Source organism: Symphalangus syndactylus, chromosome 20 (assembly GCF_028878055.3).
Source record: "Symphalangus syndactylus isolate Jambi chromosome 20, NHGRI_mSymSyn1-v2.1_pri, whole genome shotgun sequence".
NCBI lineage: Eukaryota > Metazoa > Chordata > Mammalia > Primates > Hylobatidae > Symphalangus > Symphalangus syndactylus.
The window spans coordinates 12,190,668-12,215,221 of record NC_072442.2 but is presented as its reverse complement, the minus strand read 5'-3'; the positions used below and the strand labels follow the sequence as shown (position 1 = coordinate 12,215,221).

Genomic DNA, 24,554 nt, shown 5'->3' with positions numbered 1-24,554 from the left:
GGCTAGAAACACATATATCTCACATTGTATCCCTACTACTCAGTGAAGTGTTTGGCATCTGGTAGCTCTCGGTAAGTGTGTAAGTGAGTAAATGAATAAAAGAAGACAAAATCCCTGCCCTCACGAAGCTGACTCCCATTATCACTCCCACTATTGAGGAAGGTAACAAGCAAAACAAGGTTAGGGCAAACTGATAAATAATGTAAAAGAAATAAACAGGGTAGAGTGATACAGAGAATAATTGGGTGATGAAGGAATGGAATGGGGGACAGAACTATTGATCTGATTGCCCTTTCCCTCAGAACAGCCCAACCCCCAAAAGTAAAAATTGAACTTTTGAAAAAAGTAGACAGAAACAGTACAAGTTTAAATGTTAAAAGTCATATCAAGAAAGCAAATACAGAATTGCAGTTAATATTTACAAAATCATTATGCAGACACACTATTACATGTAGACAGTTGTAGTTAAAACACCTTGGGTATTTCATTTCTAAAGCGAAGCTCCACAGGCACATTCTGTTTAAGGTTCTTTTCATTCTCTCAAAAGTTATAAGCAATAGAGTGTGTAAGTTGTTTTAATAATAGTTCAGTTCTTTATGCACATTGTAAAAATGTCAAGCATGTTGATTCTTTAGAAAGTTGCATTTCACTTAGCAGAGAAAATAAAAATGTCCCATTTCTCCTGAGAAAAAGGATAACATTTTCTAATTGTGCAAACACTTCATGAAAGTATCATTTGACTCCATATTTTGACAGCTGCTTTGCATTTATTATTGGAGAGGTGCTTCATACGGCATGTTCCTTTTTTTCCTTTTCTAGTCAAGAGGTCCTAATATTATTTTGGAATTATTCAAATTTAAGAGAGTGATAAAGGGTTGCTCTTCAGGGGTTCTTAATAAACAACCCCCTAACTTCTTACCCCTTTAAGAGGTTTTTTAGGAGAAAAAAAAGAAAGAAAAATGATTTTAGACTATGAGCTCCTTGTTTTGAGAATCAGTACCATTTAGCCTCATAGCATGCAAATTTCACATTTTGCCTGGCATGTAGTAGGTGCTCAGGAAGTGTTTGCTGAGTTGAACTGGTTTGGGAAAAGGCAAGGGATTACTATCCTTATTATTCAGATAGGGAAAGTGAGGCCCAAAGAACTCGAAGATGCATTTGTATTGTGCTTGGTACTTCACTGAACATCTCACCCAAGTTAGCTCATTTAAAAGTTGGTCCTTGCAACCATTACATGTTAAGTAGGAAAAGAGAAGAGTAATGATGTATTTGACATATAGTGAGTTAGTCACTACTAGACTTCCCTCTATACAGCAAGTCAGTCTCTGCTGCTAAAGGAAATCTAAAACCTAATGATTAAAAATCTCAGGTTCTTGGACTTGATGGAAGGAAGGTTATTCTTTCAAGGACAAAAAAAACCCAGAAAATCTATCGGAACATTTGGACTAAAAAAAGTCCTATCATACATAAAAATAAGGCTCACATACACTACTGGTGGTAATGTAAGTTGGTCCTACTTTTATGGAGGATTTATGAATATATACCAAAATTAAAATGAATGTAACTTTGACCTAGCTTTGATCAAGAAATTTATGAATGTATTCACACTATAGACATACTAGCACAAGAGTGCAAAAATACATGAGGAAAAGGATTTAATGAATACATAAATGTTCACTGTGACATTGTTAGCAATAAGAAAACTTAAAACGTTTTAGTGTTCAATAAATTGCTGGCCACACAAATTATGGGTTATGTGGGTAGTGATATTTTATGTAGACATTTGAAATAAAAGATTAATCTATGTATTGACATGAAAAGATGACCACAACATAATATGTCAAAACCAAGCAGCTTAATAGTGCGATTTCCTTTGAGCAAAGTCACTCACCACAGTATTAGTGACTGCTACCTCTGGAAAGTGAGATGGGCTATCTCTTACTTTATTCACTTCCATAGTACTTGCTTTTTTTTTAAATAAAATAGATTAGTTTTAAAATTCAAAAATTAAGAAGCAGCTGTTTAGTCCTGGCCACACAAAAACTCTTTTGTTGTTTTTTTTTTTTTTAAATCAAGAGTAAGTGGGGCTGGGCGTGGTGGCTCACGCTTGTAATCCCAGCACTGTGGGAGGTGGAGGCGGGCGGATCACGAGGTCAGGAGATCGAGACCACAGTGAAACCCCATCTCTACTAAAAATATAAAAAATTAGCCTGGCGCTGTGGCGGGCACCTGTAATCCCAGCTACTCGGAGAGGCTGAGGCAGGAGAATGGCGTGAACCTGGGAGGCAGAGCTTCCAGCCTGGGTGACAGAGCGAGACTCCGTCTCAAAAAAAAAAAAAAAGAAGAGAGAGAGTAAGTGGAACCCAGGAAATGATTAGCAATTGTTCTACTTCACCACAGTGTTTAGCACAGTGCTTGTGACATTGTTGGTGCTCAGTAAATATTTTGAGGGAATGAGTGAGTAAGTAAGGATGACTCAATTTGGGTACTCTAGTAAAGTGAGATGGAAGGACATAAGAACATTCAGATTTTCTAACCCTAAAATCCAAGCCAGTGAGTCAATGAAGACTTCGTGATGACCACGTTACTACGGTTGATTGATGCTAAAGAAAGACTGGCTACTCACCAAAACATAACGTGAGGGTCCTATTTGCATTGGAAAAGGATTCTTGCTAAGCCCTGACCATGTTTTTCTGAGCATCTCTTATGGCACCAACCTGATGGTTTAGAGGTCACGGAAGCTTTATGAAGAGGGAATCTGAGAGAGTGGCCAACCGGTTCAGTCCATTCACACACTGAACCTCCTCAGCAACATTCCCCAAGTAAGGAATTCAGACTGACTGAAACCTGCTGGGACAGTGCTTCCATTTTCTCCTGGGGAATTCTTTTCTTATCAGCTCTAACTATTAGAAAGTTCCTTATGACACTGAACTAGAATCTGCCTTTTTATAAAATGTACCCATAGACAATGAATCTAAGCAGTTCTGCATAGTGGTTTAGAGAACGGCTTCTGGAATCACAGATCTGCCTTGAACCCTAGTTTCTATACATAGGTGCTTTGTGACCCTTAGGCAAAGATTACTAACTCCCTAAACCTAAGTTTTTTCTTTTAGAATTGGGGATAATTACAGTTCCTATTTTATGGAATGGTTTTAAGAAGATCATAAATAAATATATGCAAAATGCTCATCACTGTGTATGGCATAAAATGCTCAATAAATAATATCATTACAATTGTTTAGGCCTTTTTCACTAGGTATTTGACAGAAACAGGGAGGCAAGAGGTACAAAACAGCAGTTAATGGATGAGGTGTCTCTTGTCAGTGAGCTGTGTGCCTGAGTACTTTGATTTCAGTGACTCAAGCATCTTCTTTGTTTCGCTCACTAGAAATGAATTAGAAAACTCTCCAAGCAGGGGGAGAGAAATTTGACAAAAACAAAAAGTTTCTACTTTCACAATTATAGGCAAAACACAAGTCTTCTCTAGCCATCCTGAAACATTTCTCATGGCTAATGACTACTTATCAGTCTGGAGTTGACTTTATATTATTACTCAAGACATAAATCATAAACCCTAAATGGATTCAGGAATGTATAGTTCGGCACAATGTATATCTTTACCATATAAATCTGTATTACACACCATATGAAATTCAGTAGACGAGGAGACTTAGGATCTCAGTTTACTCATCTATAAAATGGTTACAATAAATGGTTCTTAGACTATGTTCTAAGGACCGCTAGGTCTGCACAGCAGTGCTGGGAGCTGCTTGACTTGGGCTTTAGGCTTCCATCTTGTTTCGAGTAGAGCAGTAATGTTTTAACAGATACCTCTCTTCTCATCAGCTCCCCTCAAACCATCCCTCTGGGAAGGGCAACCTAAGCAGGACAAACCATGCCTTTCACTTTAGAAAAACACGAGCTGCTGAAAGAAGTCTGTTGAAACAATATCACAAAGAGCGTGCCTACTTGGTGAAGGCTTGGGTGCAGAGAAGGGGGAAGGGTTTATAGGAGAAGAATAGTGGGGTTACAGAGGGGCCACGTTTGACTGAAGAGGTGCCTTCTGAATCTCTGTGGAATGCACAGCTGTGAAGCCAGCTGCATCAACACAGTGTCCTGAGTGATGGGCTGTGACCTCCCTCTGTGGGGACAGCAGGGTGTGGGGGAAGGGGGACTGCTCATGGAATCAGAAGACTCAGGAGTGAGTCTTGGTGCTGGGACAGGGAGATTCCTCTCTCTGAATTGCTATTTCCCTACTGAAAACCAAGAATAAACATACCCACCAGATCAGCTTCACAGGCATGTTGTATGGTTTAAAGAAAATGGGGTCTACAAAGCATTTTGTAAATTAGAAAGCTCCACAAAGATACCAGCTGTATTCATCAGCTCATGAGATATCTAAATGTGATCCTTAAATTCCAAAAAGCTTGCTAAGATCACTTTCCTAATATATGAATATAAAACGTTAGTGAATTATCAAATAAATGAGGTGTTTCATTATGTTCATATACTTTTTCAATATGTCAATTATAAAAACCATTGTATCTGAGACCCTATGAAGAACTACATATGAAATTACAAAGAAAGATCTAATTATATATGAAAAAGTATATATATTATAAAGTCTAATTATATGTGATTTCAAAAAATATAACTAGATTATTCTTAAGGAACTACTGTAGTGGCAATTGATTTTTTAAATGTATACAGAAATATCAAAAGTTTTACAAAAATACCCAAAGTCCAGAGTCTCCATTTCACACTTCAACAAGTAGTGCATGCTTTACTCCTATTTTAGACTGTTGCGTCTCAGAATTGGATGTTATGTGTCTCTGCTCACGTCATCCATGTAGCTCCACTTCCTAAGGAAAACCATCAACTTTTCTGGTTGGGGAGTTCTCGAGAGCAATCCTCTTCATTCTCTTCTGAGCGAGATAGATTCAGGACACTCATCACGGGATGAATCCAGGATGTAGTCTGTGTTACATGACTTGAGAACAAGAATGCAATTAGAATCTGAAAGACTGTCTTTCTACTCATCTATGCAAGTACTGATCCTGGTGACATTGCTTCTACCCTAGTAAAGTCCCTGTGATAGGAAGCAGTTAGAACTAGATCCAATAGCTTTAATAAGTCTTAGACACATTTTAAGGTTCAATGAAAACCATTTCTTCCTTTCTTCTTTGTTATAAAGGAATGCAGGTGAATGCAGCATCTCTAACTCCTTTCCTTTCAGTATCTGACATTCAGTCAGTCAACAAGTCCAATGACTGCCTTGCTGTAACATCTCTGGAATCTGTTTCTTGCTCTCCTTTTTCAATGAAATAGTCTGGGTCACTGAAATGGTTTGCCTCCCTGCCTCTGCTCTAGTTCTTTTCTAATTCATTCTCTACTGCAGCCAAAGAACTTTCTAAATGACAAATCATACACTACTACTCACTTGCTAAACATTCAATGAAATACTTTGGTTTTTTTAGCTGCCTCAACAATACCTGCTTTTTAAAATTTTTATTTATTTATTTATTTTTTTGAGACAGAGTCCTGCTCTGTCACCTAGGCTGCAGTGCAGCTGCACAATCTCAGCTCACTGTAACCTCTGTCCCCTGGGCTTCAAGGAATTCTCGTGCCTCAGCCTCCCAAGTAGCTAGGGCTAAAGGTGTGCACCACCACACCTGGCTAATTTTTGTATTATTAGTAGAGACAGGGTTTCACCATGTTGGCCAGGCTGGTCTGGAACTCTTGGGCTTAGGTGATCCACCCACCTCGGCCTCCCAAAGTGTTGGGATTACAGGCGTGTGCCACTGCACCCCACCAACAATATCTTCTTCTTTCCCATAATCCTTTCCCATTAGAAGTTAACTCTTATTAATTCTAAAAAACCAAATATCCCTTAAGAATACTCCAATCTGTGCCCATGGTCTTATCTCTTATTAAATCAAATTATAAATGCTTGTTTATATTTAGGCCTTCCTATTTCATATAAAGCTCCTTAATGGCAGGAACTGTTTCTTATCTCTGAATTTGTGGGGCCTAACATGATCTCAGAACAAATGACCAGCATCCTGAAAAGTGTTTCAGGGAAATAACACAAGCAGAGATGAGAAAGGAAGAACAAAAGATATTGGGTATGTCTAGGAAGTGGTGACACATCACAAAATCATGCTCTTAACCTGGTGGATGGTATTTCTTACACTTCGTGTCCTACTCCCGGCCTTTGGCTGGATGAATCTCCTAAATCCACCACCATCTTCCCAACTCCGGAGTGCATGAATTAGGACAAGGATTTGTTTCTTCTCCTTGGACGCTCTTTCTAGCCCTGGTTTACCCCACTGCCTTTATCCATACTAGATCAGTTTCCCTAGCCTTCATCCTCCCCAAACTCAACCTCAGAAGCAGCATCATGTCTTAGATCAAGTGCATCTGAAGGCCAGTACTTATAAAGATTACTTAAGATTGTGGATCTGAAAGTGCCTCCTACATTATAAAGTAACATTTTCCAAAGTATGTTCCCTAGAGTTTTAAATAAATGCTATGTGAAGAATAGCCTGGCACAGTGGCTCATGCCTGTAATCCCAGTTAATGACTTGGGAAGCTAATATGGGAAGACTGCTTGAACTCAGAAGTTTGAGGCTGCAGTGAGGTATGATCCACTACATTCCAGCCTGGGTGACAGAACAAGACCCTGTCTCAATCAATCATCAATCAATTAATCAATGTTATGTGAAGAATATAATTCTACAGTCAAATAAGTTTGACATAAGACATAATTGAATAGGTTTCTTTACTATAGGATTTCCCAGAGATTTTAATATGCTAATGTGCTCTATGAGTCTCCAAGACTATGTAATATTACTCAAAGTAACATATCTCTGTTAACAAACACAGGGCCGTGTTCCATAGAACACAATTTGGGAACTATCACAAAAATGCATTCACTTTATTGGCTGCTGATTACAATACTGAAAATGTTAGGTAGTACAAATGGTAAGTTCCACTGTTATTATTGGTTTGGTTTGTTTTCAATCCTATACTATACATTTTGTTCATGTCCCCCCTACACAAATTGTTCAGCTCCTCTGTTTAAATATTAAAAATGTACCTTTTCATGGAAGAAGATTACTAGCGGTTTTATTATGGCATAAAAAGGGTTCAAGTTCTTTAAGAATCAAGGTGAAAGTGACAAGGCCCAGGCATCTTCATAGCTTCAAAAGCTCAGAGTGTGGTTTAGTGTACAAAGAATCATTGTTCTCTTGACAATAATCCACATTACTAATATCTCTTTAAAATGGTTTAATGGAATTTCTTATTATGGAGGCTAAATTTACTAAAGTATTTGATTCGGCACAGGTTAACTTCATTTCAAGGCCTTTATAAAGCTGGAAAGCTGCCTAACTTGAAAGTGGTTTTAAAGAAACACTAATGAGTGTTCCATGAGAGGGCTGGAATGCCACTGCAAGGTGAAATGAGGACACATCACCCTGTACAAAGTACATGTCTAAAACTAAAAGGGAAAAGCTTGATGAGACAGCTTTGCTTATTTTAAAATATTGGTATATATTTTAATACTTTAATGTTTATCAGCACATATTAGTCCAAAGAAGAGACCATAATTTAAATCATTTAAATTCCTCCCTCTCTGTTGAAGTTCCATAATTGGAGGAGATGGGAAGGAAGAAAAACAGGAGCAATTACCTGAGGGTAAGTTCAGGTAGTATGCTTTGCTATGTGACTTTTTATAAATAATATTCTCATGCTTGACATATTACAACTGTCCATATATGAACATTCCATTAAATTGCTAATTTAAAAGAATCAAAAGGAAAATGTCTAAGAAAAAAACGTAGTTACAGACTCTGAATGGTGAATATCAGAAAGTTCTACCAGATGGTCATCCTTGCCAGTAACCTTCATTAAGCACTTTTTAATCAACAAATCATATCTGATCTTACTCCAAATACAGAAGTAATATAAAATTTGATTAACCTTATAACTTGATTAATCTTATATTCACAATATGATTTTTTGTATATGCCTAAAAACACACATGCATACACCTAAGCATCAAATATGCAATTACAACAGCTACTCACTAGAAGAAATAAAACTAAAGCAACAGAGAGATGTGTTCTGTGCTTCAAGCACACATTTCAGACCTGGGTCTTTGTTAAAAACGTCCAGAACCAATGGGACACCGTGCTTCTGAAACTCAGGTAATGCATGTGAAGTGCCTGGCAGAGAGGAGACATTTGATAAATAATCATAACTAGTTTTATTGATAATTAGAGATTTCTGATTATTGTAAGAAAAATTTGGAATTCTTCCTATGATGCTGGAAGGGGGCTATTTGTGTGTATACCATTCAATTTTATGTCCTAGTGAGCACTGTGGCTAAAGAGCTTTGACATAATCGGTATGATGAGATAATCCCAGATTTACTGGCTTGGAGAACATTCTAGTATTAAAAACATTTCCTCTGTGATTTGTGTGCTTGGTAATTCAGCTGATAAGAGAGAGAATAAATCAGCCCTGTTGACTCTGTTTAATTAATAAAGACCCCATGGTTCATAAAGGGAGATGTTGCTACTTAGTATAAAAATTTAGAGGTTTGGAAAATAAATGAAGCTTACTATGGAACACGAAAATTTTCCATTTGAGCAAACAGTACCTTTGGCAAATTCTCCTAAAGAGACAGTGGATCTGACCTGATTTGGAGAGCAGTCAACAGCACTTCAGATATATTTGAAAATCTCAACAGCATAATACTATTTGCCTCTGAATGGTTGCCAAATCTGTTGTTGGAAAACAATAATATTCGATTTGGGAAGATAACCTATTGTGTGTTTTAAAAAATAATATTAGTAAACTGAAAGACACATTTTAGAGCTTATTAAAAAACCTAGGAGAACATGCTTTATTTTATTGGCATAGAAATGTAAGTGAATTATTTAAATCCCATTGTAATTACCCTCCTTATGTTTCTTACCTCCTAGCTAAAGGAGCAAAATGTTTTCTTTCAAAATAAAAATTAGGACAATCTGTTAAACAAAAAGGATTTAATGACAAAAGGGCACTTGTTCTGTAGAAATTCATTCTTATAACCGTCTGTGATGATGAAAGACATTCTTTTGTTAATCTTCCATCATAGATGGCACTATTTATACATCATTGTGAATTTGCATATACTATTTTATCATGTTTAAAATAAAGCTGTGGAATAAAGAGCCAAAACTAATTAACTTCCAGTGTCATTTTTTTTTTGGGAGGGGGGGCGAAAATTGTATGTATATAGTATTTATATAAACCAGAAAACAAAGACAAATAAGTAACTATATGTTAATATAATTTGTTTCAGGCACCAGTAACTTTGAATCACTGGAAAATTTTACAACTGGGAATAAACTGCAAGTAGTAATGACATTAAAAGATTTATACTTAAAAACCAATCCCAACTGAAAACAAATGAGAAGGTAGGAACACAAGGTGAACCTTGTCAATAAGATTATTAAAAAGTAACCAAACCATGATAAAACAGCATATAATCTTATATAAACACTGGTTATGAGAATAATTACAGATTAGTAATAGGAAGTATCTATTCTAAAATATGTTTAAGAGAAAATTGCAGGCATTTTGTTCCCACTGGTATATAAGGAGTATACTCTTACATAATTTTGGAAATATGCCGCAAAAATCAAAATAAATATTTCTCATTAGTGAACTTTGTAAATATCACAGAACACTTTGAGCATTTTGTAATTAGGCATTTGGAAATCCAGTGAGGCACTGATCAAATATTAGCAGGATCTCATCCAAATCTTTACAGTCTAGAGGACAAATTTTATTTTTATTATATATTTATGGTAACTTTTATTAAAAATCATTTATCTTGTAAAATCTTAAATTCCAATTAATTAAAAATATTTAGGTCTGAGATATCAAATCATATTATAAGAATCTAAAGCTATTGTAATATATTACTTATGTATAACATTGGAAAAAATTGTTGTCACTAGACTTATAAAAGATAAACACTGAAAAGAAAATTCCTGAGGAAAAAGTATGGAAAATATTAATTACATTTCTTCAAATAATATCTACAGCCTGGATTGCTGTACAGAGCTAAAACATGCCAGGTACAAAGCCAATATAATTAATTTTTCAAAGAGGGAAACAACTCTATAGTGACAGAGTACAGCCCTGGGTAACTCTTAAAAATTGATGCTGGTTTTGATCATAATGGGACAAACAAAACAGAAAAAAACAAAGAAAATGTCCTACTGACACTGATACCTATACACTGAATTATTAGATACTAATAAACAATTATATAGGATTGTATAGTTGGTATATTTGTACTTTCTCATATACCTGTTGGCAGTGTCCACCAAAAATTTATGTTCTCCATTCCATACCATAGAGTTGCTGCCAGGTGGCAGCTGCCTAGGCAGAGACTACATTTCCCAGCTCTCCTCACATCTTTATGTGAGCGTGTGATTAGTTCCTGTCAATAGAAGGTCACAGAATTGATGTTTATCTTTTGTGGGTCAGGGGTTTTTAAGAAGCTGGAGTGCCTTCTCTACTCTCACTCATTATCAACTAACCGAATGTAGAGGACTCCGAGGCCATTAGGGAGGGCAGAGACATGAGATGAGAGGAGCCTGGGTCTCAACATCACTACCTGAAGAAAAGCTACACCCATCAACCAGGAATCCCTGCATGGATTTGTGAGCATTAAGTCACTGAAAGCAGATGATTTGTTATTGCAGTTAGCGTCACTTTAGATCACTGTCAAGCAAGACGAGAATATTTCAAGAGGAAGCCATGACTATTACTTTCTCAATAAATTTATGTACAACTTCTATAAACTAAAAGCCTATCTTTCTAAAATACAGAAAATAAGTAATAACTATATATTTTCATGCTACTTTAAATATCAATAAGCAAGACTGTCAGAATATAGATTAACAAATACTAAATTTAATTGGAAACAAGTTCATAAGACCACTGTCAACGTTTCCATATTAAATTCCCACTGCGAGTAGAAGTGCATAAAATGTAGAAGCTACTTTAATTTTTAGTGTTCTTATTAAAATAGAATTATATTACAAGCCATACAGGTGTTCACTTAATTTAGTCAACAAAAGAAGTTTAATAAACATCTGACTAAACATTTTTCTTAATTAATAAATTTAAAACCTTAAAAAAAAAACTAAATTTAAAACATATTATTTCAACTAATTTATATGATTCTAATGTTATGTTTATCTATCAAAGTTAAAATGACTACACTACAAATTTTATATATATTTAAATATATAAGCATATATATTATACTACAGAATGATTTGTAAAAATCACAAAGTTGGACGGGACTTTGAGAGGCTCCTTATAAGACCATCTCTAATGTCTTGAGGTATTTTGTCAGTATTACTGACTCCATCATGTATAAATGCTAAAGCCACTTGACAGTGAGTGTTACAAAGAAAAGCCTTCAATTATGGTGAAAATTATGGGATAAAAACATGCCATCAACCTCTATAGTTTTCTCATGAACTTTTAAATACTGATTGTTTCTAATAGTGCCACCTTAGACTTGTGACTAAATGGAATTAACTGTCTTTTAGGACCTTAGTATATATTAAAGGCAAGAAAGAATTATATTCTTATTTTCTATATGAGGAACCTGAGACTAAGAAAGGTGAAATAACTTATTCCAGGCCATGAAACTAGTGCATGTTAGAGCCGGGATCTAGATCCAAATCTGACTTCTGAGAATTTAACCATTATATTAGACTCCTCGCTGAGGCTCTATTATCTGGGTTGGTGTCAGTAACAATACATAGGGAGGCTCTGGAATGGATTAAGTGACCATCTGAAAGGGGTTCTTCAGCTTTACAAAGTAAAATTAATTAAAGATGTATTGACTAGTTCATTGATTATAAATGATATGTCTAAAGCTATTATATATATATTTTAAAGTATTTGCCATATGATATGGTTTGGCTCTGTGTACCCACCCAAACTCACCTTGAATTGTAATCTCCATGTGTCAAAGGAAGGACCTGTAATCCCCATGTATCAAGGGAGGGAGGTGATTGGATGATGGGGACAGTTTCTTTCACGCTGTTCTCGTGATACTGAGTTCTTACAAGATCGGATGGTTTAATAAGCGTCTGGCATTTCCTCTGGTTGCACTTCTCACTCCTGCTGCCTTGTGAAGAAGGTGCCTGCTTCCCCTTCTGCCATGATTCTAAGTTTCGGGGGGCCTTCCCAGCCATGTGGAACTATGAGTCAGTTAAAGCTCCTTTGTTTATAAATTACCCAGTCTTGGGTTGATATCTTTATAGCAGTGTGAAAACAAACTAATATATCACGAAATGCATAAGAATTGTTATCTGGATGACCATGAATAAAAAGTACTTGTATGAAGCCTGAGTCAGAGGCTTTGTGCCAGCAGTCATATTTTTTACATCATGTAACAACAAATTCTTCATATATCTATTTTTGTCTAATAGGCTGTTAGTTTCTGGAGGGTAGGGAAGTGTCCTACTCATCCTTATAGCCCCAGTGTCAGGTTCACAGAAAGGGGGGTCCATAAATGTTTGATGCATGGAAACATCCCACTGATGTATTACTATGATTATGTCACTAGGTAAAAATACTCAAAAGTGGTGGACAAGCTTACTTATAATGGAGGATCAGATAAAACAATCTTCAGACTTGGTAATCCAGTGTACTGTCCTAAATTATTAAAAATATGCATAAATAAATTGATCATTATTAAAATAAGATTTAAATAGCTCCAAAGTCACCAAATAACCAGCATTACTAGTCCTTCTCACCAATATTCTCATATCCAAGCAACTTCCAAAGGTCTACTCATACATTTGGTTGTATGTAACAGTTGAATCACTGTGATAATTCAAACCATTTTGACTAGTTTATTTTCTATATACCTGGAGTTATATGTCAACCTACTCAAATCCCAGGTTTTGTTAAAATTATTTACATCAAACAAATACTATTTTTAGCTAAGCAAATCTTGTTTTAACTATTAGAGTACAAAACTTTACTAAAGACAAATACATATGATGGTAAGTGGACTGGCTAACAGCTCATCCTTCCCTTCGGTCCCTAAACCGTAGAAGTGATTTTACCACACTGGAATTTGTAGTCTTTGAAATTATGAGAATGCAGCCAAAGCCATGTTTCTAGGCACCAGATACCCAACAGAGGGATGGAGATTTTCATAGAGGCACCTGCTTAATACCAATGCTAAGTAACAAAGTGCAGGCATGATCAAAGCAGACCTCTGGCCCTCTTATTATTGAGATCATTCATTTGATACAGATGTTCAGGTATGTGGCAGCTGGGTAAGACTTTACATCAGGTAAGCATTTTGTACTTTACAATGTTCTTTGATAACAATTTCCCAATTTGCTTTTCATATAAATCTCACATACTTTATTTTTCTCTACAGTTTTTACAATTGATGAAACTGAGGCTCAGAGTATCAAAGCCCCATCCAAGATCACACAGTAGTGGGACCACTACCCTCCCCGCTCTACTTCTAACTCCCTGTAATCATTTTCTACTGCAGTAACAAATGTCCACAAATTTAATGGCCTAAAACAACACAAATTTACTATCTTATAGTTGTGTAATTCAGAAGTCCCACACAGGTCTTATTGTTCTGGAGGCTCTAGGGGAGAATTTGTTTCTTTGCTTTTCCAGGCCACTCACATTCCTTGGCTTATGGCTCCCAACTTCAAAGCCAGCAACATAACATACCCTGAATTCTGCTTCCACTGTCATATCTCTTTCTGACTCTCTTTTTCTGCCTCCCTCTTCCACTGTTAAGGAGTCATGTGATTGGACCCATTTAGATAATCCAGAATTAGCTCCCTATTTTAAGGTTAGTTGATTAGCGACCTTAATTCTACCTGCAACTTTAATGCTCCTTTACCATGTGACCTAGTATATTCACACTTACAGGTGCTGAGGAATAAGATGTGAACATTTTTGAGGGCCATTATTCTGCCTACCCTTCTTTTCTTCCCTTAAGCTGCTTCTTCTCCCTAAGACTAGGGCCTAAAGGAAAATGCACCGATTGGAATCAACTCTTGCAATTTGCCTAAAACTTGCTAAACGTTTAGCATGAAAAATAATATATATATATATGTATGACACTATAATAAATATAATCTACAGAATGAAGAAAAAAAGTTGCTAGGGACCTTATGAAAAGTAATTTTTGGGAGAAGCAACTATATGGACTGAACTATGTCCCTCCTAAATTCATATGTTGAATCTCCAATCCCCAGCGTGGCTGTATTTGGAGACTGGATCTCTATGGAGATAATTAGGGTTAGATGAGGTTGTAGGGTTGGCAGGACACTGGTCTGATGGAACTGGTGTCTTTGTAAGAAGAGATACCAGAGATATCTCTCTCTCTGTGCACAAAGAGAAGAGGCCAGGTGAGGACACAGCCAGAGGTAGGCATCTAGAAGTCAGGAAGAGAGTCTCACCAGAAACCAACCCTGATGGCACCCTGATCTTGGGACTTCTGTGAGAAAATAAATTTCTGTTGTTTAAGCCATGTCTATGGTGGTTTGTTATGGTAGCCCTAGCAGACTAATATAGCAACGAAATTTGGAAGGGTAAGAGTTTGACAAAAAGTATTTGTCAGTAAATCTAAATAAAGGGTCCTGGCAGCAAAGAAAATTATACACCTTTCAAATAAAAGTATTAACCCTCAGAAAGGTTACGCGTTTTCAAAGTACTTTATGAAACCCCAAATAATTTATTTTAATATCTCAATGAAATGTGAAAAAACATGCTTCATGCCTGTGTTATACCTGTCATTGGTTAAACGAGGGGGAAAAGGGGATTTGATGCTAAATATTTAGGTCTGGATGTTCTTTTTATTTTAGTGGGCTTTGCCATTCTGAATAACCCAAGCCAGCTGCCTGGTCTTTCATTTCATGACAATTTCTCACACAGTACTTCATATTCCTACATATCTTTGTAGGTATTTACAGAAAATCCTGAGCAAGCTGTCTTAGGCTCATGATCAATGCAACGTCTCTGATCCGATCACAGGGCTTTTGACTGGCCAGAGAGTGGCACAGGTGTAGGTTTTGGCTACTGGTTTCCATCTGCAGTTGTGAAATACTGTCATTTTAAACTCCTCCATTGGCAAATAGCAATAGTATAAAATAAGGAAGGGGAGGGGGAACTAACAGCTGTTAAGCACTCATTATGTGCAAGGTATTTTGCTAGGTGCTTTTTACCCCAAATTTCATTCAATTCTCGAAACAATCTGGGGAGATAGATAGAAATTATTATCCTTGTTTTTGTACAAGAATAGAGGGTAGAGAGTATTGAAATAACTTACCACTACCAAGGTCACACTCAAAAGTGGTGGCATAAACATTAGAAGCTAGCTCTGTCTGATACTAAAGCCCTTATTTTTTTCCCATTAATTGCTTCCGCAGACTGCCAACAACAATATTCGTTCAATAAATATTTATTATCCCTACAAATATCAGGCCCTGTGCTAAGTAATGAATATTCCAAACCAGTTGTCACAAGGATGGTTACAGCTTTAAAGTGCAATCTAGTAATTTCAATACCTTACGACTCATTCATAGCTAAGAAGTATTTGGGGGCAAAATATTTAAAAAGGTCAATATTTCATCTTTTAAGTCCTCTGTTGGTTTCTTCATTGTAGCCTCATTAAGAATAAAATGCCCAGAATTCTTACACATGTAAAAGAGAGTGAGGAGCCTACACATATTCTCCTTATCGAGTCTGAAGTTGCATAGAAATGCCCTGACACCCCATCCAGTGAGCCTTAGATATTACTAATTTGTCAGTACACATTTCCTCAATCACAGAAAATGAATAAAAGCCCCCAAATTAATGAGATCTTTAGAAGGAGGGTGTTAGACAGTGTCCACTAAAAGCTAAAATAAGCTAGGTGTTTGCTCACGCCTATAATCTCAGCAATTTGGGAGGCTGAGGCGGGCGGATCACCTGAGGTCAGGATTTCAAGACCAGCCTGGCCAACGTGGCCCCATCTCTACTAAAAATACAAAAATTAGCCAGGTGTGATGGCTGGTGCCTGTAATCCCAGCTACTCCGGAAGCTGAGGTGGCAGAATCACTTGAACCTGGGAGGCGGAGGTTGCACTGAGCCGAGACTGTGTCACTGCACTCCAGCCTGGGTGACAGAGCGAGACTTCGTCTCAAAAAAAAAGAAAAAAGAAAAGCTAAAATAATTGTAAAGGATTTAGAAAAAGCTAAAAGTAGTACCTTTTAAATTTCTAATTCAGAAACCATTCCTTCCTCTCCATCTTCCCCTTTCCAATCTCCCTAATTTCTAATTGCATTAGATTTACCTAAGCTAGGCTCTACTTAGCAAATAAATTTAGGGCCTAAGAAACGATAATCTAAAATTCTTGTCTTTTGTGTTTTCCTTTGTTTATAAATGAGATGACACAATGTAACTGAAGCTTTTAACTAATACAATAGGCAAACAATAAAATTTATTCACTTATAGATTATGAGCCATTCTTCCCTACTTGCAAACAAACTAACTGGCTGTCTTAACCCAAGTATAGACAATCATTTTAGGGCATTAATGAATTTTGACTGGAGAGAAATGAGAGAAACCATGCGTACTAGAACTTAGTTATGCTGTAGAGTCATAAAAACAAAGCTCTCACATACTGAACACCTCATAAGAAATTTGGGGTAGGGGTGTCCTCATTGTTTATTTTGTTATTCCAACCTAATAGTTGCATCATTACTGTTCATCATGGCAGAGTTCCTGTCATGTGCTAGCAATCTTCTTCTAGAAGAAAAAGATGGCAAAGATGTGGCATGTGTCCTACACACCACTTCTCCCTCTAAACCCATGGCAAACATCTCCAGTTGATCAAGGCATATATCAGTGAAGTTGAATATGTCCTCAGAATTCTTCTCAAAATAATACTTGAGACAGCTATTATCAACAGACAGAGATGGCATGAGTTAAAATCTATTTCCCTTCCCTGTTCTAGACAGAAACTTTTGTTTTATTCAAATACACAGACTTTCTAGGTTCTACTGATACGCATTTGTAATGTTCTAAGTATAATACTGCCTATGTGATAAAGAATGGAATTTATAATATGAGGAACAGTATTTCAGATTTTAGGATCTGATATAAAGGCCTATCAATCCAAATGAACGCATGGAGAATTACAAGCCAAATTTAACTAACTTAAAAGCAAATGATTATATATATTTGAAAAATCACCAACAGTATAATTCAGGGGTCCCCAACCCCTGGGCCACGGATAATTCAGGGGTCCCCAACCCCCAGGCCATGGGCTCATAGTGGTCCATGACCTGTTAGGAGCTCAGCTGCGCAGCAGGAGGTGAGTTGTGGGCAAGCAAGTACTACTGCTTGAGCTCTGCCTCTTGTCAGATCAGTGGTGGCATTAGGAGCGCAAACCCCATTGTGAACTGCACATGCAAGGGATCGAGGTTGCGTGCTCCTTATGAGAATCTAATGCCTGATGACTGAGGTAGAACACTTTCATCCCGAAACTGTCCCCCTACTCCCTGGTCCATGAAAACATTATCTTCTACAAAATGGGTTCCTTGTGCCAAAAAGGTTGGGAACTGCTGGCATAATTGAATATTCAAAGCAAGTAATGGACATAGACAATTTTGTATTATTTATATAAGTCATATGAAACATATATTTTACATATACCGTGAAGCGGCATCTGCTAGGCATCCTCTAAGATGGTTCCCAATGATCCCTACCTTCTAGAATTCATACTTTTAGGTAGGCACCAAAAGTATGAATTTGGCTTCCATCAGATGTAACAATTCAATTTCTGGGAAGGCAGTGACAGATGCCAATTTCAGGAAGAGGTTATATGTATATAGACCATCATCTCTTCTGGTGTTCTGGGAGGGTGATTTCAGTCACTATTCTTAAGTAGAGGTGAGAGAGCAATGATCTGAGTCCATTACTTATTATTTCTTGCCTTCAAAGCATCATCTATATGGTAAATGAATCACTCTTACCTCAAAAGCTAACACAGGCTATACAGACTCAAAATTTTTGTTGGGGTAGTAAGAGAATGAAGATTAAAACAAAACAAAAACAAATGACAAACCAAAACTAAATAGTTCCAAAAAAGACATATAGTAGATGTCTGCTTATGCAAACTTTACTTATCTGACAACATCATCTAGTTGAATGCAGCTAAGAACCATGAAGAAACTCCCACCAAAATGTGAAAGCAAGGAGAGGGAGTGAAGAGGGCTAACCTTTGCTGAAAGTGTCTATTTTGGGCCAGGTGCTATGATAGGCTCTTTAAATACACAAGCTCATTCATTCTGGACAGGAACCCTATGAAGTGCTAATATACTTTCCATTTTATAAATGGAGAAATTAAGCCCAGAGAGGTTAAGTAAATGTGCCTAAGGTTTAGCTATTTTATTCAGCTATTTTATGTAGACACTGTCATTTTAATTAAAGTTTCTCTAAGTCCAAAGCCCATGCTCTTCTTTCCCTGATACCAGAGGGCCTTCCTGTAATCAAATCCACCTGCAACAGAACTTATGTATCACACTTGACTTACATAAGCACTCCTGCAGAACCACATTCAAAGGCTATTTACAAGCAGTTCAAATTAGCCTCATTATCTGGCATCCTGTCCTCTTCAAATACAAAACTGGGGAAGAAGGTGGCTTGTGGAGAGGGGGCAAAAGAGAATGGGCATGAGGAGAGGAACAGGGACACTGAGAGAAGCAAGAGATGACAGCTGTGTCTCTACTCTGTCTTATACAGCTTAATATCCCCTGTAGAACTCACTGTATTTTATATAATGATGGATGTTCATAAGGATTTTGTTCACTGGCCTCTGTATAAGAAGTCAAGGAAGTGTGTAACATATATTAAAGTAAGACTTTCATCAAGAACAGTTAAACTAAAATAAGTCTTGGTGCTTGAATAGGGTTAAGTTCCAACAAAAAAACTAACTTATGCCAAACACCCCATTCCTTCATGAGGCTGGGTAAAAGAAGTAATGGCATATTGTTAGATTTTCTTATTTCTACTCTTTGACTTTTTTAATCTCTGGAAGACAACTTCTTATTCTTACAACCAAGTTTCTATTCTGCTGTTTTAAAATGGATAAAGTATAGAGCTCTTCCTAAATTGAGATCTGTTTAAAGTGTCTTTCTTGTCACATGTCAACATACTATATTAACATGAGGATATAGAGGTGGTGAGGCATGTGTGTGTGTGTGTGTGTGTGTGTGTGTGGGTCGCTTTGGGGCCAGCCAACCCTGGATCTGAATCTTGGCTCTGCAATTTTATTGCTGTGTGACCTTGACGACTACAGCCTCTTTTAAGAGTTTCTCCTAATGAAATGGTAAGACAATGAGACCTACTATGGTCCTTTGGGGAATACATTTATTTTATCATCTCTTTTTCTGTTTTCCTTATGTGTCAAGACTAAGGTCAAGGAAAAAAAAATTGATGGACTTCCAAAACACACCCTTTGGGGGTATATTTTCTGAGCAAAGCAATGGGGTTAGGATAAATGTAGCATCTCTCTGTTCTTTCCACAGACACTGAGTTGGTTCCCAGGGCAGCCAAAGGGCTTATTGACTCCCTTTTGTCTCCTCTTCTGGGACTCTATTCTCCCTTATAGTGGGAGTCCAGCCCAAGGCTATTGTTCCAGGCTGCAAAGAACAGTGGCTTAAGCTAGCTGGGTAACAGGTAAGGAGACAAACCAATTCTCTGGCTGACCATCTCTTGTTCCTGCTTTCTTCTCTGTTTTGGGTAACTGTGCCCCTAGTATTCTTTTCTCTTAAGGCACTAGTTAGATTCTGACATTCACCTCGGGGTTAGGATATACTGACAGACAGCTAGGTTTAGGTAAAGGAGTTCTCCACAGGATCCAGACTCATTTACTGACATTTTTCAAAGGCCCCTGAATGCAGAACCCCAGTTAATAATGAATGCTAATTTTCTTTCTTTTAATCATGCATTTATTTGGGGAACCTTCCAGGAGAAAGGCATGGCTAAGGGCAAGATGCAGCTCACCACCATCATAATGCCATTCCAATAAGAGCCCAGCAACACCTACTTTCCACATTGTGAAGAGCGTTAAATGATATAATTCATAGAGAAATACACCTAGCATATTCCTGGCTATTAAGCACAAGCTAGTGCTCAGTAAATGCTCATGATCTCATCTTTTCCTTTATAAAGTTAATATCAAAAAGAGAGAAAGAAAGAAATGCAACACAGATTTGAATGTATTTTTTCATTTTCCTGCCATTCCTACAGTACAGTGATTCAAATCTTCCAGAAACTAAACATGATTAATCCTGCATACTAGAGAGCCCCTTCCAGAAGAGGTCTGATTCTGGAAGTAAAGAGTGTGGCACTAAATGTAATCTGCACATGGACTTCCTGGGTCCTCTAGGCCAAAAATTCGTTTTCTTTCAAATGTTATAAACAACACCTTTGCCTGATTAATCACTTCATGCTAGAGATTGCAAGAAAAAAATTCAGCATGAAAACACTTTGCCAGGTTTAACTCTAGTTTTTCCTTAAATTTTTTCAAATACAAAGCTTTTGAATTCTCAATGTTTTTAATGGTCATACGATTGTTCGGGTATTTTTTCCCCTCCACGATGGTTTCTCCATATTGTAAATTGGAGAAACGGCTGTTTATTGGGCATCTACTGTGTTCCAAGTTTTATGCTAGATGCTTAACATTAAACAACTTTATAAAGTAGGTAGTATTCCCCTCAGTATATGATGTGAAAGCTGAGGTTAAGTGAGATGTAGGAACTGTGTAAAGTTGTGGGGCATGAGAATCCAAAATCTGGATATTGCTTTGTAAAATATTTGCACATTTGAAAGGGGATAGAAAGGACATGTCTCCCTTTTCCTCCCAAAATGCATACCAAGTATACTTTGCTAAAAGGATACACAAAGGAGTCCCCTGGGATCTTAGGAGTCTGTTGGGATTCCCCTTTGTGCTCTCAAAATGTCAGTTCTGACATAAAAGGAATTTTCAGGAAACGGTAGAAGTATATCATAGTGCTCTGTCCAGGGCAAAACTAACCAGTTCAGCATCTAGGAAATGTATTCCTGTTCAGGCTTTCAAGGATGGGTCTTTATCAGTGACAGTCTAGTGCAGTGGTAGCATCTTGTGGTCAGAAGACTTTGACTCTAGTTCTGACTTGGTAATTAAGTAGTGATAGATTTTTTGGTAACTACTCAAGACTCTTATTTTCTATAAAACAGAAAAAATGACAAGGTACACATACCTCAAGAGGTTGTTCTGAGACTCCACTGAGGTAAAGGTTTGTTCATATACCATCCTATTTATCTCAAGTTATTTATTTACTGTCTGTTTTTCCTCTCTATTATGTAAATTCTATGCTATCAAGAAACCAGTCTATATATTTCACCACTATATCTCCAGGGTGTGGAACACTGCCTGGCAAACAGCAAATGCTCAAAAAATAGTTGCAGAATGAACTGTGTGCATTTTAAAGCATTAAAAAATGTTGATATTAGTATTATTGTTAAGAACTTTTAAAGATATACAAAATGGATTTTTTTGTTAGGTACTAACTTTTCATAAACATTAATACTATTAGCCAGCAAGTGAATTTAGGCAGCCAGCCTAAGTTCAAATGATGATCCTGTTCCAATTTTTTGATGTTTCCCTAGAAATTATTACCAGGTTTTTTTCCCCCAAATGGTATCTGATATTAGCATTTAAATCACATGAAATGAAAATGGTGAGGCTTCATTTCTTGTTACTAATTTTTGTAACCTCCAAGAAGGTTTCTTAGTTTTGCTGATTATTCTGCAACTTCCAGGTTCTCTCCAGATGTGAAGAAAATTGCTTACTTGGTTGAGATGCTTGTACTTACTTGATGAAGTACTTGATTCCATCTGCTGTGTAAGCTTCCTCCCACCCATAAGGTAAACCTAGAGTGAAAGGAAACCAAAAATACATTTAATAAGATGATAAAGATAACTTTATTTCCTGGACACAAACCTCCCTCATCTTTACAATTAGTTGAGCACATTTCTTGTACAAAATAATTTTCTAGAAAGGGGGAATTAAGACAATTCAGATGAGCTTTCATACTCAGCATCTTTAGAACACAATAAATAAGTCTTGAGCAGTTAACAATCTGCTTTAGTTGCAATAACTGGATTATGACTTGTCATTTACATGTGGTGAGCATTTTTGTCAGCAGGATTCAAGCAAAAATTTGTGTTGCAGTGGATGGTTTTTGCCTGAAGGCAGAAGGATGGACAAGATGGCCTCTGCTTGTCTATTCTGGCTCTAAGTGCCTTTAATTGGCTCCCTTTACATTCTTTCACTCAGCTCCACAGGGAATCAGACATGAGTGCCAGATCAGCAGGGGTTTGAAAGTAGCTTTTGGATAAGACAAAATTCCTTATTAAGTTTGAAAGTTTAGCAAAGTGATTTACAATGGATTGTGGCATTTTACTTTGTTAATTAAGAATTTTGTGCACTAAACATAAACGGCCAAACAATTTGCTAAACTTAGCTTCCATTTCTGTAATGGGATTGAGAATAGTTAGCTATAAAGAGATGTGGATTGACGTAAGCAAGCAATATTTGGCCATATTTCTGTAAATGAGTACATTTTGGCCCTCATCATACCAAGAGAACAGCCCCAAGTTGAGGCAGCCACATTATCCTACATTCTGATTTGGGGTGGTACGTTTCTAGAACACAGTGGTTTCCACCCCTCTGTTCCATCCAAGTACTGCTAAGGATTTTAATCCAATTTTTGGATGAGTTCTTTGACACTGGCTTATCACGACTCAGGTAGCCTACCTCTTTGGAAAGTAACAGAGCTTTAACAACAAATCATTGACTTCCTTTCCCCAAGTCTCAGCAAGGGGCAGAGCAAAAGTGCAGGAATGGTAACTATTTTTGTTTGTTTGCTTTTAGAGGCAGGGTTTCTCTCTGTTGCCCAGGCAAGAGTGCAGTAGCGCAATTATAGCTCACTGCAACTCTGAACTCCTGGGCTCAAGTGATTCTCCCTCCTCAGCCTCCCAAGTAGCTGGAACTATAGGTACGTGCCACCATTCCCGACTAATTTTTTTTTAATTTTTTTGTAGAGACCAGATCTCACTATGTTGCTCAAGCTGACTCAAACTCCTGGCCTCAAGTGATCCTCCCACTTTGGCCTCCCAAAGTGCTAGAATTATTGTTGTGAGCCACCGAGCTTGGCCTAACAGTAACTATATGAATGAAATAAAACCTTACTCTATCGCCATTTGCTTCTTGCGAATAGTCTTTGAGAAGCAACTTAAGGATGATGTTTTTGTAATTATGAAAAACAAGAAATACACTTTACATTGTGTTTATTTCCAGTCTTTCACCACAAGTCGTACACACCTTGAGCAAAAATTCTCTACCTATTTCCTTTGTATATTAACACAGGCCACCTTGAAGTTTCTATTCTCTCTTAATGAACAAATGTTCCTCTTATAAGTAGAAAATAAGCACTTCCTAGAGCTTGGCTTAAGCAAATGACTGGCTTCCTAAAAGCCTCTAAGTGACTGTCACTATATGTCTCCTCTAGTGTTCACTGTAAGCACATGCTCAGCCAGATGCGCCATGATAAACCACTCTGCTGCACCAGTTCAAGTAGATTTATTTTCTGTCTTCACAATTTCTGCATCTTCTTTTATAGATCACTTCATTCATCACTGACAAGCCCCTCACCTGGAGGGAAGAAACTGATGACTGTACCTAAGAACCCTGCTTTCATGACAAAAATGTTCAGAAATACCAGGATTTCCAATCAATAAGACAAAGGCAGCTAAAAGTTAAGTAGGAAGTTATTCTAATGTGACTACAATTTTTGTCTGCTAAATAATTTGTCTGATCAGTACAATTGTCTCTGTCCTTCTAATTTCTTAAGTTACAGATACGTTCTAAGAAAAATAAAGTGGACACTTTCAAGGCAGTATCTGTTAATCTACAGGATCATGTGAAAATTGACACTAACATTGGATTACCACATCCCCTGTGCCATCAGAACAGAATTTCTGCCTTGATTATTTCCTTACAATTATTAAAAAAGAATTATAACTTTATAACAGACTTATAAAGATACTAATTCATAGGCATTTAAGTCACAATGGTTATTCAATGACTGCAGCCATAAAGATATCCCTGGATATTAAATAATGTATATAACTTATTTTAGAAGATGTTCTCTGAGAAAATAAGTGTTTCTTTTTAGGAGACTGAATAGTTTCTTATAGTTCATGCAGATTTTATATAATCTATTATATAAAAGACAGACTTAGAGACTAAAATGATATTAATTAATCTCTCAGTGATAGTTCAGTAATAGAAAACAATCACTGTCCAATTATAAACTAAAAACACAAATAGCCTACCTTATACAAAAATAGGACTTCTGATTTCTACCAGCTTATTGATGAACTCAGTTTTCCAT

General features: G+C 36.9%; 1 protein-coding gene across 6 annotated transcripts in view; it reads right to left on the bottom strand.

Annotated features, from left to right (window-relative positions):
- Positions 1 to 24,554, bottom strand: part of STXBP4 (syntaxin binding protein 4) — a 227,434-nt gene that overhangs the window by 31,988 nt on the left and 170,892 nt on the right. For 2 of the 6 annotated variants that reach the window (XM_055258752.2, XM_063629923.1), the window contains 2 exons: positions 21,972 to 22,029; positions 355 to 4,990 (listed from right to left, as the gene is read on the bottom strand). In XM_055258752.2, coding sequence (XP_055114727.2) covers positions 4,876 to 4,990; positions 21,972 to 22,029 — 173 coding nt within the window. In that variant the 3' untranslated portion in view covers positions 355 to 4,875. Of the gene's footprint in view, positions 1 to 354; positions 4,991 to 8,059; positions 8,229 to 12,685; positions 12,742 to 16,574; positions 17,008 to 21,971; positions 22,030 to 24,554 lie in introns of those variants that run through there. The other 4 variants (XM_063629921.1, XM_063629922.1, XM_063629919.1 and 1 more) reach the window with 4 other exon arrangements.